This window comes from Muntiacus reevesi, chromosome 15, assembly GCF_963930625.1.
Source record: "Muntiacus reevesi chromosome 15, mMunRee1.1, whole genome shotgun sequence".
NCBI lineage: Eukaryota > Metazoa > Chordata > Mammalia > Artiodactyla > Cervidae > Muntiacus > Muntiacus reevesi.
The window spans coordinates 29890415-29907056 of record NC_089263.1 but is presented as its reverse complement, the minus strand read 5'-3'; the positions used below and the strand labels follow the sequence as shown (position 1 = coordinate 29907056).

The following is a 16642-nucleotide window of genomic DNA, read 5'->3' as shown; positions in this document are numbered from 1 at the left end:
TTTGTTCAAATAAACTGAATGGTTTGTTGGCTTGTCTTCTCATCCATTCCTTGGCTTAAGGCAAGCAGATGCCTGGACATTCAAGAAATGCTTGCCAGGGCCAAATAGCTTACTTTACAGAAGGGGCTAATTTGGCAGATTTGGTAATGCCAGGAAAGAGTTCTGGGAATTACCTCACAAAGGCAGTCTATTCAGAGGGAAAAATTGGTGTTATCTTGAAGAGTTGCAACAATGACTTGTGTTTGCTTTCATTTATATATTTCAGTTTTATTTCAACTAAGGACAGAAGGAAGCTGGAGAATATTTATATCTTAAAAAAGCCTATATATATCAGGAATAAAAATAAATAAATAAAATTTTTTTTAAAAAGCCTATATATAATTTACATTATTTACTTCTTGAATACAAATCCAAAGTACAGACATTAGTTATTAGTTAAGCTTGATTCTTTGCTATCCTTCACTTTGGTCTTCTAAAGCACCAACTGCAGTTCCTTATATATTCTGGGTACCAGATAGATTGTTGAATTGATATAACAAACTTGTTCATATATGGACCCAAGAAAATAAATTGTAAAATATACCATAAAAATCTAGTAAAGGTCTAAAGCACATAACATTTGCCAGACTACCCAAAATGGCACCTTAAATAAGGGAACATTTTCAAGTTCCCTCTTAATCCAAAATTCTTAGTTTTTATAGTTCTTTTCTGCCTCTTACCATTTACTCTTAGCTTTGAATAATGGCTTTTTTTCAAAGCTTCAGTAACCTTATTCTCAAGTAAAGTGTAGAGCCAGTCCTTATCTGGAGGTGTATAGTTTATTATGTCTATAATGCTATCTTCTTGTCTAGGGAAACCTCCTAGCACTAATCTGTATCATTGCACTCACCTTACAGACCTTTTAGTTCAGTGAAACAGTTTTGTTTTTTAGTGCACAGTATGCAGAGAAGTAATACGGTGTGATGGTTAAAGCTCAAGATTCTAAAATTAGACCTACCTGAATATGAGTCATAGATCAGCCCTTACTAGTTATGTAATCTTAAAGAAGTTACTTATCTTCTCTGAGCTCTCCTTTCTCCGTGTAAATAGGAATGGTAATTGTATCAACCTCATTATATGAGACACTGCTTGCAAGGCAGCACTTAGGAGAGTGCTTGACGCATGTGTGTACACGTTTTAAAATGTCAGTAAATTTTTTCATGTGCCAAGCACAAGGGAAATAGCAGTAATTAAAGACAGATACAGGCCCTGCCCATATAGGCAGTTGAACAGTTAATTATTATAAAAGAGTGTGATGAGTTTTTTTTTAGGACGTATTAAGGAAATACAGAGTTGTTTGTGGAAATAGTCAGAAGACTATAGCCTTGAGGCTCTTTGGAGGAAATAATATTAAAGCTGAGACTAATGGAGTGAGAAGGTAGACTCAAATAAAATAAAGATATTTATGAGAGAAATCATACATTAGTGAAAATTTGAGAGACCAGAAACACTCTAGGATATGTCCTCTCAAGAACTTTAAGGGTCTGCTCTTATGGGTACTGGGGTTTCCCAAGTGGCTCGATGGTAAATAATTTGCCTGCCAACGCAGGAGACTCAAGAGATGCTGGTTTGATCCCTGGGTCGGAAAGATCCCCTGGAGTAAGGATATGGCAACTCACTCCAGTATTTTCCCCTGGGAAATCCCTTGGACAGGGGAGCTTGGTGGACTATAGTCCATGGGATTGCAAAGAGTCAGACACTGAGCGCACACACACGTCCATGTTATGGGTATTAGCATTGAATGAACTGAAAGTGAAATGTGAAGGCTGGAAAAAGCATAAACCCTTAGCAGGTAGGAACTAATATTTGCTTGATGATGTTATATTAGGTAATTAGCTTAAGAAGCAGGGATAATATAAAGAAGATAATGACAATTACTAACGTTTAGCAGATCAATTTATTTAATTCTCTTAATAACCTTTCAAGGTGGGAATTATGTGGCCTCATTTGTAAGAACACGGAGGTATGGAGAGGATAAGTAACTTGTCTGATGTTATGCCTAATAAGTGAAAGAACTGGGATTCAAACCACGGCAGCATTAATCCACAGGCCATGCTAATAGTTTCTAAATGGTAAATATGACATGGTTTGCATCTAATTCACATACCATAAAATTCACCCTTTTAAAGTATACAGTTCAGTGGGTTATAGTATATTAACAAGGTTGCACAGTCATCACCATTGTCTAATTCCATAACATCATCACTCCCATACCCCATTTTCCCCTCCCCCAGCCCCTGGCAACCACTAGCCTACTTTTATCTCTATAGATTTGCCTACAGAATTAATTTTTTGCAGTGACCTTATATCGAGGCCTTGTTAAACTTGCTTACTATTTTTTTAGAGCTTTTGTGTACACTCATCTGGATTTTCTACATAAATGTTCAAGTTGTCTGAGAAACTGAATATACAAATAGAGAATAGCCAGCCCATCTGTAGCAGTGACCTACGACCTCTGAAGCAGTCAACCCAGAATGGTCAGAAGTTGATCAGTGACCGTCAGCTTCATGGTTTTGATCCTGCTTCTTGCTCAAGACCAGCCAGACAAAGATGAATGTGCTCCTCAAGCCACCAATAAGATGCCCCCTTGTAGTTTACCTGCTTCTGGCTTCCCATGCCAACAGCATCCAAACACTATATACTTGAAGCCATCTCTTTCCTTCTTTATAAAGCTTTCCCATCCCTCTGTCTGACTTTGAGTCTCTGCCAAGTGCAGCTGTTGGTGGTTGACTATCTGTTGTAGCAAACTCTGAATGAATAACTTCTGTTCTTTAAAAGTTAGTCGCACAGTTGTGTCCCAACTCTGTGACCCCATGGACGATAGCCTTCCGAACTCCTCTGTTCTTGGAATTCCCCAGGCAAGAGTGCTAGAATGGGTTCCATTTCCTTCTCCAGGGGATCTTCCTGACTCAGGGATCGAATGCCGGTCTCCTGCATTGTAAGCAGATTCTTTACCAACTGAGCCACTAGAGAAGCCCTAGCTCCTTAAAAACAAGCAAACACATACTGTTTGTGCCACAGGAACTCACAGTCTGAAATATCATTTTTGCCCATCTTTCCCAAAGCGCTCTCCCTATCCCTGCTGAAAAGGCCTCCTAGGTTGTTCGCCGTTTAATGTTTACACATGAATGTCTCCAGAAATATGGATTCGTTTTAGGATCTTTACATTTCTTTTCTAACTGATGACTTTACTTCTCCATAATGGGAGGACATGGACTTGCATGCCGACTTAAAACTAAAACACACCTCAGACTAAAGACTGTGTAAATATAAGTTGATCACCAAATTTCTCTTTTGATGAAATTGAGTATTCCTTGTAAAAAGAGATACATATATGCCTTTTTATAAAGAAATAAGATTCTGTAATGTTCTGGTGTTCTCCAGACTTAATGAATCCTCTTGAGTTTTGTTTGCCTTGAATAAGCAGACTTTTAGACATCTTAGTTCACCTTTAGAAAAGGTCTTATCTTATTCGCGCTAGCTAAAAGTGGTAGCTCAGAGCATCTCTAGTGTACCAATTCAGTGGGGCAGCATTAGCCCTTCAGTAAACATTATCATACTTGCTTTAGCAAAATCAAGAAGACCAGATAGTCTGAAAAAGTCTTTCACACTGCTCTCTACAGAAGAACATCTTGTTTGCAACGTCTTAATGGGGAACAGAAGCGCTGTGTAAAGCAGTTTTCATTTCTTTTAACTAAAGTATGAAAAGAAAAAGTGAAAGTCGCTCAGTTGTATCCAACTCTTTGCAACCCCATGAACTGGTCCTTGGAATTCCAGGCCAGAATACTGGAGTCGGTAGCCATTCACTTCTCCAGGGGATTGTCCCAACCCAGGGATCAAACCCAGGTCTCCCACATTGCAGGCGGATTCTTTACCAGCTGAGCCACCAGGGAAACCCACAAATACTGGAGTGAGTAGCCTATCCCTTCTCTAGCGGATCTTCCTGACCCAGGAATCAAACTGGGGTGTTCTGCATTGCAGGCAGGTTCTTTACCAGCTGAGCTACAGGGAAGCTAACTAAAGTGTAAATAAATGCAGTCATCTTGAAGTCCAAAATCTGAAAAGGTGCTCATGTTTGCTTTCTTCCTTGCCATGTTTTGTATTGGATAGTCTCTTTAGTAACAGATTTAGCAGTGATTTTATCTCCTCTATTTTCCCTCTATACTTTAGATGCTAGAGAACCAGGAGGGGCTGAACCAGAGTGCAGACTCCAGATAATCCATCTGGGAAATGGATTGCCTGTGATCACTAGCTACTTCCCCCCTTTCATTTCCTTCGGACTAAATTAAGCAGACACAGTGCTTCCTAGCAGGATCATTTCTAAAATCAACTGTACCTGACTTTCCTAGTGCCCTATTGCAAGGTTGTGTGTGTGTGTGTGTGTTTTGTGTGTGTGTGTGTGTGTGTGTGTGTGTGTGTGTGTGTGTGTTTAATTGAAGAATAATTGCTTTACAGAATTTTGTTGTTTTCTGTCTGCAAGGTTTTTAACCTCACTACTTCTTGGGGAAAATGTCTTGCAATAAATATCCTATCCTGGTCACAGGTAGAGAAGGCATGCTTTGAAGATTCTGAAGCAGTATCATGCTCCAGTTGGAAGTCTTTGCTGGATTTCACTGATAATCAGAAAGGAAAGGGTTTTGAAAGCCGACCCTCGGCCATAAAAAGTACTGAAGGCCAGTTGGGACTGGAGCTGCGGGGGGAGCCCATCCCGGGCCCCCTGGGGTCTCTTCTAACCCGGGTCCCACACTCCCTTCCTCCTCACCCAGGGCCTGCCGCCCTCCTGCCGTGTGCACATTTCTCCCCATTTCCTGACAGTCTCAAGAGCTTCACCACCAGATAAAGAACTACTCGTATTTCAGTCCCTCGGAATCTAGTTAGCTCTCATTTCCTTTTTTATTTACTTGTGATAGTCAAACTTGGCATTCCTTTACATTCTCTGAGTCTGGATTATTTCAAGAATTTAAAAAAAAAATTTTTTTTTTAGTTGCTAGTGAATGCTAATATAAGAGATCAGGATTCCCTCTCTAATGCTAAAAGTAACTTCACCGTGTCTTCACAATAACATGGAGCTCAATGCAACGTGGGTTTCCAGATTTGATCCTGGAACAGGAAAAGGGCATCAATAGAAAAACTAGTAGAAATCCAAATGAGGTTGTAGTTTAATTAATAGTATAGTGTAATTTCTTACACTATAAGTTTTGATAAGTGTGCCATGATATTAATATGAGGGAAGGCTCAACTAAAGTATATAGGAACTCTCTACTGTCCTTGTAACTCTTTAATCTAAAACTATTTCAAAATAAAATATCCTTTGAAATTTCAAAATAGCATCAAGTCCAAGATGTTACAGAACTGGGATGTTTAGTGCTAAGTGTGCCAAAAGTCCAGCACATTCCTTTAGCCACACACTCGATTTTCCCACAGCTTTCTTGATGTAGATACATCGTGCCCTTGGAAGTCAGATAAACCTCGGCTCGATCCCTGGCTCTGCCACTTGCTAGCTGTAAAAATTTAAGCAAGTAACTGACTCCTCTATTTCGTTAATGGGATGATGATTCAGACCTCATCATCATCGCATTATACAGGGATGTTTTGAGGGTTAGATAACAGCCTACCGCCTGCCACATGTTAAGCCCTTGAATTTGTCACTTTCAGCCCTCTATGTTGGCACTTTGAGAAAATTGCTCTCCCCCTCCCTTCTTTAGGACATAAAGGGCCTGGGTCATTACTTTCCTTGAGAACTGGGGGGAGGGGATGAATGCCAGGTAGGGCAGGACATCAGCAAAGTTGTCCACAAAGGCCTTGCCATTGCCGTTCACATTCCTGGCTTTTCCCTCTGGGCCTGTCATCTTCAGGCAGGCCTAACCCCAGGGCTGGCCTTGCCTTATCAACCATAGTTTCTAGCTTACCTTTATCCTTGCCTTGCCTTTCCCAGGCACATGAATGTTTCTAAGCCTTTTTCTTTGTCATTGTGGATTCATGGGTTTTCTTTCCTCAAAAGAGAATTTCTGATGTTGAAGCCCAGAAACTAGACAGTACTTTTATACTCAGCAGCTATTTATTGAAAACCTATTTTTTGCTAGACCCTGTATAAACATCCCAACTATCAAAGAGCTCACAGTCTACCTTGTGATTAAATAGATAATCACTCTGATCTATTTTACTATTAAATTTTAATAGAAAAATCAGTCAGGAAGTGCAAGTGTTACTGTGGAGTGAGAACAGAGCCCTCTGGAAACACTCATCTCCATTTCCCTGCCATCTCAGTGAACAAGAGCCTCTGAGCTCTCAAGGTCCTGCTCCTTGGGAGCTGCTGGACTGAAGGAGTTTGTCCTTGTTACTGGCTTTTGTCTGAATCACTCACTTGTCCCAAACAGATTCTCCTTGGTCTCATGGTCCTGAGTTTCTTCTGCTTCCCAACTTTAAAGCATCTAGACTGGACTAGATGCAGGAACAAGGAAAACAAGGAACTGCTGCAGTCGGACTCTTCAGATTCTCCCATAAAGCACTGGGTAGCCTGGAAGTTGGGAATGGTGGGAGAATAAAGGAGTTGCCCAGGGAACCTCTTATGTAGGTCCTTGACTGTGTCCTTTGTCTTTTAGTTTGATAGCGTGATAACTCAGAAAACTGTTCTTGTTGACCCTTGCTGTATCCTGAAGACCTTGTCCTCTGTGTGCATACAGCTTTTTGGACATCCCCTCGGCATAGCGCTTACTTCACAGCCTTGCATTGGTCTGTGTTAGATCTGTCTCTCACTGTGGCTTGAGTGCCAGGCCTGACCCAGGGCCTGCCACTTGGCAGCTTTGTGGAGTATGGAGATGAAGGAAGATCAAAATAACTCTATAATATAGAGTTTTGTTGGATTGCAGTCATGAACTCTCTACACTGGTCTTTGATTGTCTGCCTCACAGGGGTTTAAAGAGAAGGAATGAGAGCCCTCAGGCCTGGTGTCCTGCTTTCATCCTTCAATTCCTGCACCACCCCCTCTCACTCACCCTGCCTGGCCTCGTGTAGTCCAAACAGGTCAAACACGGCACAGTTCAGCTCCCTCGGGGAGAGCCTTCCAAAGGGTCCATGTTCCGATTAGCATCACAAAGGAATAGTTCGTCTCATCTTGAGAAAGCTTTTCCACCCTCTTTCAGCACCACTTACCTTATTACCAGACCTTCAAACTGTAGCTTATGATTTTACACCACTTTTTGGCACCACAGTCACACAAATTTACAATTTCCTTGTGCTAATCTTGATCCCAGATACTGATTCTTTCAGGTGTGAGTGTCTATAGCTGAAAAGCTGAGCCAAACCTTTATGTAGATATAGGAATATGAAGAAGCCAACATTAGAAGGCTTAGGAGAGAGAAACCATACACAATAGAAGGAGTCTCAGCTCATTATGCTTGCTTCTCTTAAGCTGACAATAACCAGTGAAGATCGTAGTTGAGTAGAGATGATGTCCTTTAAGTGTTAGGAAACTTTTCCATATGGGAAAACAACCATAAAAAAATTCACCCCAGAATCTTTTTGTTTCTATAAATTGGGCTGCTAAGTTCTGAATTTGTGGACTTGCCAAAACCTACTTGTATTGTCTCTAAACAGGTCCTAAGGTACCACCAGATGCTCCAAACAAATCTAGCCTATCCTGCTAATGAACATGAAAACAGTTCTCCCCATCTGCTGCCTCTGTCTAAAAGGCTAGGAAGGCCTTCCTCTCTGATCACAAAGAACGTAATTACTGTCTGTAGAGAAGTCAAGTACAAAGGCCACCAGCCTTTGCAGGCCACCAGAGATTAACAGCTGCCTCTCCTTTAATTGGGAGAGGTAATAACAGTTACTCTAGTCAATAATTGAATGGATTCCTAGGCCATGTAATTCAGATTGAAGCTGTCATTTCTTGCTGGCCTTTAGCTAAGCTGGGTTATTAGAATGGAGCCTGTAAGCCTATTCGTCAGTTGTCAGTCTCACAGTGGGAGGGAGCAAAGGAAGGCAGAGCTATTAAGGTGTTATGTCAGGTATTGAATACACAAGTAAAGCCACAGGTTTCCACTTTAGAGACATTTTTTTTTTCCTTGCTCAAATAAGAATGAAGAAGCTCTTTATGAAAGTTCTGATTCCATGATTTCTATCTGAATGCAGAGCATTTGGAAAAGGGGTGGCAGGAAAAAAGAAAAATACCTAGTTTATCTTTCTAGATGAGAGGTTTTCAATCAGTTAGCAGACTTTGCTTGGTGTCTGTAGTCTGTGCATCCTGAGTTTGACCCTGACTGAGAATGCAGAGGGAGGAGAACTTAGGCTTCATGTAGTGCATGAACACAGAAAACTCTGGGATAACGTCAAATATGAGAAGGGCCATGAGAGAAAGACAAAGACCTTTGACTTTAGTTGAGGGGATTTGGAAAAATGTTATGAATGATCTGATCTGGGTCTTAAAGGATTGAGAGATTGCTGTTGGAACATTACAAGTTGAGAAGGGAACAGGATGGATAGAGAGAATTTATTATTGTTCAGTCACTCAGTCGTGTCTGACTCTTTGTGATCCCGTGAACCGCAGCACGCCAGGCTTCCCTATCCTTCACTGTCTCTCAGAGTTTGCTCAAACTCATGCCTATGGAGTGGGTGATGCATCCAACCATCTCGTCCTCATTTTTAGTATAGCTGCTTTTTTCTAGACACTGAGAGGCATAGGAACAAGTATATAACTGTGTATTTGAGGAACATCCAGCCTCATTGTGGCGTCCAAGAATATAAAGAGAGCAGTGTATAGGAAGTACCACATGATTGGCACAAGGAGCTGGTGTAGTAGGAATGGAGAGGAAGAGGAAGGCTCTCTGCATCCTTTAGTCTACCTGAATTATTGTGTGAAAGGGATCTTCATTTTTCATTTGCGTAGAGTGTTTAACACCATATGCTTAAGAAGGTGTTTTTCCCCCTTGGTTTTAACATTTGGGGAACTCATCGTTGAGCCAGTATGATTTTCCCCTTTCTGTCACAGGCTATCAGAGAATTGTCTTGTCTACCTTATGTGCAGAGAGGGAGAGCTGTTCACTTGCACTGCGTTAGGCAATGAGACCCACTGGGAGATGTTCCTCTTTGTTGTGCTCACAGGCCCCTGTGTTGTGTTAAACTGTCGTATCTCACAGGACATTTTTGCTGTTTGAAAGAAGGGTTTCTGTTTATTCATCCTTTTGTTCTGCTCCTCACCCATCAAGAATTTACCGTCCGTTTTCTATGCCAGCACTAGGGCTGCAGAGATAAGTCAGCTGCCACTCTTGAGCTTGCAAGCAGAGAGAAATAGAGCTCTGAGAAGAGCAAAGATGATGGCATAAATAGGAGTTGGTGTGGGGCGCAAGGGAGAACTTAGGACACTGACCAGTATTTCCATTTAGCCATGCTCTGTGGAAGAGAATCCAAAAGTGGCTTTTTAGATCTATAATCCAAAAGTGTATATAACCAGAACTGCCCTTGACTCTGGGGAGAAACTTGTGAGAATTCCGCCCCCCCCCCCACAGTTGGTTTTGCTTTTTTGCTTTATTTCTTTGAAAAGTTGCAAATGATAAATTAGAACTTCAATTTTCAATAATACTTTAGTAAAAAATTTGACTTTCAGTGTCCTTTATGTTCCTGAAATCAGCTTATTTTTTCCTGCTTAATGTCTATTAGAGCCTGTGTCTTAAGTTTTTCAAGAGGTCACATCCATGTTGTTGGCATTGCATGAAAGACTTTGAGTTTATTTTGTTTTGTTTTTAAGGCATAGATGTGTACATTAAGATGGTCTGCTTTCCCTCAGGCCTCTTCCCGCTCACTTTTGCAGTGCTGACCCAGTTCCCTCCCGTGGTGGAAAGATCTACAGGAACAGCAGCAGTGCTGTTCTGTTTCTCTGTGGACAGATTGCGTGGATTGGTGCATCTGCTTGGCTTAAAGTATGACATACTTTGTTTTTGAGTTGAGAAGTATCAAAATATAGAGGCTTTATATTGAAACAGAGTATGAGTGGAGAATGTATTTCCTTAATGTCTATTAAGGAGTCTCAAGGTGAGCATGTCTTTTAGTCTTAAAAACCTGAATTTCATTGTTTGGTCATTTCCATCCTGGTGAAAAACTACTCCATTTGGCTACATGCAATAACAGGAGTGGGAATTTTATCCTGGGCTCATACTAGAGCAATTGACTGCCTGTGTTTTCACAGTTAAAATTGTGTTAAAATACCTTTGTGAGTCTTCTTTTTCACAACTGTCATTCAGCAACCACTGATGATGTATTTGCTGAGTACACCCCAGTCTGCTAAGTGTTGGGGATGTGATGATAAAACAGACATAGTCCCTAACTACAAGAAGCTCTAAGTTTAGCGGGATACAAAGAAGAAAAGCTAGAGGGTCATCCCTTCTGAGAAGAATAGTATACCCCAAAGCACAGAGGCGTGAAAGAGCATGGGCCATATGGGGAATTCAGTTGAAACAGGTAGGAACTTGGCAGGGAAGGAGACTGTTAGAGAGGGTTCAGATTCTGAAGAACTGTGCGAAATAATTTGGGCATTCAGTACACAGTGAGGAAGAAATTGTTCACATGTTCTACCCCCAGAGTAGCGTGATCACGTTTACTCTTGCTAATATTATCTTCATTGCATATAAAGGCATTCAGAGCAGGACTACTCAAAAGGGAGTCCACAGGCCAGTGCCAGGCTATTGTCACTAGAAATGGTGAGATAAGTATAGAAATCAAGAGTAATTTCATGACTTTCATCTAATATTTTTAAATGTGGGCTCAAGCTTAGTATGTCTTTTTTCCCTCATTTGTATACTGTTTCACAAAAGTATTGGTCACAATGGAGTGAAAATCTTAAAAACAAGCAAAACACCTGACTTGTGTTAGAGGGTTTGGGAAGCACAGCCCTAGAGAATGAGGCTGCTGTGAACCTGCATCTGGAGATGCTAATTAGGAGGTTGCTGCAGGGCCTCCAGCAAGAGACCAGGAGAGCCTGAACTGACATGGTAAGAGTAGGCATGGACAGAAACGGCAAGAGTGAAGAGCTGTAACAGGAGAGGAATAGCCGGAACTTGAGCCTGAATCACTGTGAAAGCTGCGGAAGAGTCTAGAAAGGCAGATGTTCTTTTAAGAGTCTGCTGAAAGTTGGCCTCTTGCTCTGGGGCAGTTTTTTTAAGAATTACTTATGTATTTATTTATGTGTTGGCTGTGGTGGGCCTTTATTGCTGCACATGGACTTTCTCTAATTGTGGAGAGCATGGGCTACTCTCTAGTTGCAGTGCGTGGGCTTCTCATTTGTGGTGGGCTCTCTTGTTGTGGAGCACAGGTTCTAGGGCGCAAGGACTTCAGAAGTTGTGGTTCGTGGGCTCCAGAGTGCCGGTTCAGTAGTTGTGGCAACAGACTTAGTTGTTCTGCAGCATGTGGGGTCTTCCCACACCAGGAATAGAACCTGTGTCCCTTGTGTTGCAAGGAAAATTATTAACCCCTGGACCAGCAGGGAAGCATTATTATCAGCTCTTCCATCCCTGTTCTACAGAGATGTTTCCCTTACTTTTAATGTGGCTATTTTTGAAATATTATTAAATATTTTTAATCTATAATTCCTACTTCAGTATAGAAGAAAGGAGATGAACATACGTGTTTACTTCCCTCTCATAACTCAGAGCCCCTCTGCCATTTTCCCTAGGCTTTAGATGCTGCCCTAGACTTCCCAGGCTACCCTAGGCCTGGCTCTGATAAACTGCTTGCAGGATAACTCATCACTACCTATTTAAATATTGGTATGTACTATATGATCTCCTTTATATGACATTCTACAGTAGAGAAAGCTAACCTGTGGTACCATTAATCAAATCAGCGGTTGCTTCAGGGAGGAAGGATTGACTGTGGAAAGGGCATGAGGGAACTTTCTAGGGTAATGGAAATGTTCGGAACTTGATAAGCATTCATCAAATTTAATTGAATGATATCCTTACAACCTGAGCCCTCACCCTGTTGTAAAGTAATCGTCAAATTTTTTTTAAAAAGCCAATAAACAAAAGGTGTTCAACCTCATTATTATCAGGGGAAGGCAAATGAAAACCTCACTCAAATGCCAGTATGCACCCGTTGGAATGACTAAAGTTGTTTTTTTTTTTTTTAACTGATAAAGCCAAGTTTTGCTGTGAATTTAGAATAACTGAAATCGTCGCTGCTCTGCAAGGTGTATAGGAATTGTTCTGAATATGTTGGAAAGGTGTTGAGCCGTAACTGATAACCCTGAACCTGTGCGCGCACTGTGACCCAGCAGCTCCGCCCTTCAGCATGTACTCAGCACATGTCACATGTGCCCAACACGTGTACAGAAAGGTTGAAAGCAGCATCGTCCAGAGTTGCAAAGTAGAAACAACCCAAATGTCAGTCGGCAGTGAAACATTTAATTAAGTTGAGGTATATCATTAGATAAGGGAATACTATGCAGCAAGGAAGAGGAACTAAATACTGCTACAGACAATAATATTGATGAATTAGGGGGAAAAAATAATAGAGCAAAATTATTAGAGAAATACACATCAAAACTACAATGAGAGATCACCTCACACCAGTCAGAACGGTCATCATCAATAAAATCTGCAAACAAATACTGGAAAGGATATGGGAAAAAGGGACCCCTACTGCACTCTTGGTAGAAATGTAGATTGGTACAGTCAATATGGAGAATAGTATGGAGATTCCTTAACAAGCTAGGAATAACGCTAGTAATGACCCAGAAATCCCACTACTGGGCATATACCCTGAGAAAACCAGAATTCAAAAAGTCACACATACCCCAGTATTCATTGCCGCAGTATTTACAGTAGCCAGGACATGGAAGCAACCTCGATGTCCATGGACAGGTGAATGGATAAAGAAGATTGTGGGATATAAATACAGTGGAATGTTACTCCACCATAAAAAGGGATGAATTTGAGTCAGTTCTAGTGAGGTGGGTAAACCCAGAGCCTGTTATGCAGAGTGAGTCAGAGAGAGAAACACAAGTATCATATATTAACACATATGTATGGAATCTAGAAAAATGGCACTGATGAACCTATTTGCAGGGCAGGAATAGAGATACAGACATAGAGAACAAACTTGTCTTCTGTTCACATAAAGCATGGGGGAAGGAAACTGGGACAAACTGAGAGACTGGCATGGACATACATACACTAACTTGTGTGAAATAGATGACTAGTGGGAACCTGCTACCTAGCAAAGCGAGTCAGCTCGGCGCTTTGTGATGGCCTAGAGGGATGGAACAGGGGCTGTGTGGGAGGGACGATCAAGAGGACAGGGAGACATATATATATACACACATAGCTGATTCATAATGTAGTACTCCAGAAACTAGCACAACATTATAAAGCAGTTACACTGCAATTAAAAAAAAAAAAATGAATCAAGCAAGAAGTTAAATATTGTAGAATACATGGAGTGTGAGTCTGTTTTTATAGAACTGAATAGAAGACAAAAGGAATCTATGATTTCAGAAATCAGGATAGCCTCTACATCTGGCAGAGAGGGAGAGAGAATGAGTAGGATGGTATCAGGGGTCCTATGCCATGTTTTAGAGCTTTATTTTTTAATTTTGTAATTGTTACATGGTGTGTTCAATTTGCCGTATAGTTATGATATAACTGTATGGTTATGATTAGTGCAGTTTTATCTGCGTATGTGATGTACTAATACAAAGTTATTACTATTTTCTATTTATACTGACATCCCAGCATAAGAAGAAAGAGTGGTCACAGCATTATGGTTTTAAATAATTTACTGAGCACCTACCTAGTTTTTCAGTTTTCTGATTGTTCTATTGCAAGCAAAACATTTCTTCATTAATAACAACATAAATTGTTAATTGTTAATCTTAAAAATTAAGGTTAAAATCTTATCTGGGACTTATAAGTGAAGTATTATCTGGGATTCATGATGAACTTCTTATAGTCTCATATTGTATTTTATTGTGTACCAATAAGGAATAAATGAATGATTAAGATATTATACTGTCAAACTCCAGACATGTTCTAGAACCAGTAATTTCTAGCCCACATAAAGCAGGCAGAGCATTTTTCTTTGAGTATCAGAGGAGTCAGGCAAACATGTTTGGCAGAACTTGTGAATAACTCATATCTCTCTCCCAAGTACCCCCTCCTCCGCCCCCTACCAAAAGTCCCTCAGACATTTTAAGGCTTGATAACTGTGAGAATGCTATTAAAACAAATGCAAGGTGGTGTTGTAGTAGAGACATTGAATATTAGTTTGCTAGGACTGCCATAACAAAGTACCACAGACTGGGTGGCTTAAATATAATAGAACTTTCCTCAGAGTTCTGGAGGCTGAAGTCCAAGATCAAGGTGTTGGCAGGTTTGGTTTTTCCTGAGGCCCCTCTGCTTGGTTTGTAAAACATACCTTCTTGCTGTGTCCTCACACAGCCTTTTCCTTTCGACATCCCTGGTTTCTCTTCTCTGATAAGTTCACCAGTCATATTGCATTACTGCCCCACCCTGCCAGCCTCGTATTAATTTAAATCACCTCTTTAAATTTCTTATCTTCCAACACAGTTACATCCTGAGGTCCTCGGGGTTGGGGCTTCAACACATGAACTGAGCAGAGACTGGGGACACGATTCAGCCCACAGCAGGTTGCCATCCTATTTTTCACATATTTGATGCAGCAATTCTGTGGATGTTTAAAAATTCTTGCCTTCCTCGTGCTAGAGGAAGGCAAAGAACTTAGATATCCTTTCCGCAAGAACTGTATATAATTCAGAAATTGTCTAGAAAAAAATCATAGGTTGAGATCTAAAATGGTTACTTAATATTCTCCCTAAAATAGCTGAAGTGGCTTTAAAAAAAAAAAAGATGCAGCTAACTGCTTAGGCATTAAATTATCTTGTATTACTAAAGAGGAAAGTTCTAGCAAAGGAAATCTTTGTGGAAGTCAATTTATCTTGTTAGGTGGTAATTAACATTACAAAAAGATCCAGTTTTTTAAAGTATTATTAAAAGGTTATCTATAAAATGATTTTTTCCTGTGCTTGGAGTGCTTCATCCCTTTCCCTTTCCTTTTGCCTGTCTTAAAACCTCAGCTTTCCCAGAAAAGCCTGTTCTGACCTTCTCCCCAATATAGAGTTAGTTTCCCCACTGCTATATAGAGCATCTTTTCCTTCTTCTTCAGAGTACTTGTTATAGTGGAAATTGTTATACATATTTGATTAATGTTGGTCTCATCCACTAAATTTTAAGCTTCACAGGGGACAGCAACCATGATCTTTTTTGTTCACCACTTTTGACCTGTAATTCCTCACACTGAGTAAGCATTCAATAAGTGTTTATAGAATAATTGAACCAACAGAATATTTCACGCTACAACTAACTATTTCATTTGGTTATAATTTTATGTCTGGGAAATTGGGCTAATTTCTCTTTGTATTTCTATTTAGAATGTAGCAGATCAGATTGCATTTCAAGCCGCTGGTGGATTAACAGCCCTTGAACACATTCTTCAAGTAGTGGTCCCAGTCACAAATGTGAACACTGTTTCACGAATTCCTCCTAAGTAAGTATAGTTTTTTAATCTGTCTTTCACGTTTCATTTGTGAGTCATTTCTGCCTATGGTTTCCATATGGGGGAACCACAAGAAAATTGTATGTGTGTGCAGGTTTGAATAGCAAAAGCTTACACTCCCCATTAGGGAGAAAAACAGAGGTGCTTGACTTCACTTAGAAAACTCAAATTGAGCCTAAAAAGCCTTATGAAGGAAATTCCTTTGGTCTGTAACCTTTCCTAACCCCAAATCAAGAAGACCTGATGAACTTGTGAGACGTTCTAACCACTTAACAAAATTTGAACAGAAATGAATACTAATAAGAGAAAACTAACTTTTGTATTACATACAAAAAAAGGTGAGTAGATACATTAACAAAGGACTGAGCTGTGAAATTTGAAAAAGTCCCTAACTTACAGGAAGAGCAGTTGGGGGCCAAGACTGCCGGCGGCGTCTAGAGTCCCAGCCAAATAGTTGGGGACTTAGCTGTCATTTGGTCTTTAACTGTAAATTGCTCTGTCCTAAGGATCATGTACCCCCTTTAGACACAAGACCTCCTTTCTTATTATTTTAAGTTACCCTCTGGTCCCTGGTCACCAAGGATGTAGTAGCAGACAGCATTATTTCAGAAATATTGTATTCCTGAGTTGTAACATGCAAACTTTTTGGATATTTTGTGGAGAAATTTGTAGAGTTTAAATAAAAAGTTTTGATAAAAATTCACTTATGTCACTGGAAAACTTTTAAATATTTAATTAGCTCAACTAAAGTGAGTGCATCATTTTTCCACTGGATGCAACAGGAAAAAAAAATTCCTTGAGTATGTTATCTTTTTTTTTCTGAGAGACATTTGGTAAATTAGAAATAGCACCAGCTTTGGAGTCAAACCAATCTGGGTTCCAGTTTTACCTCTGCCAGTTACTAGCTAGGAGAATTGGGACAAGTGCCTTAATCTTGTTGCATCTGTTTCCTCATTTGGTCAAACAGGGGTAGTCATTTTCACCTCACAGCATGGGGATCAACTGAAGTGATAATGTATGTGAGAGTTCTTTGTAAACC

At 40.3% G+C, this 16642-nt stretch overlaps 1 protein-coding gene across 2 annotated transcripts in view; it reads left to right on the top strand.

Moving 5' to 3' along the window:
* Positions 1-16642, top strand: part of SCAPER (S-phase cyclin A associated protein in the ER) — a 398005-nt gene that overhangs the window by 237354 nt on the left and 144009 nt on the right. For both annotated transcript variants that reach the window (XM_065906683.1, XM_065906682.1), the window contains exon 24: positions 15479-15594. In XM_065906683.1, coding sequence (XP_065762755.1) covers positions 15479-15594 — 116 coding nt within the window. The remainder of the gene's footprint in view (positions 1-15478; positions 15595-16642) is intronic.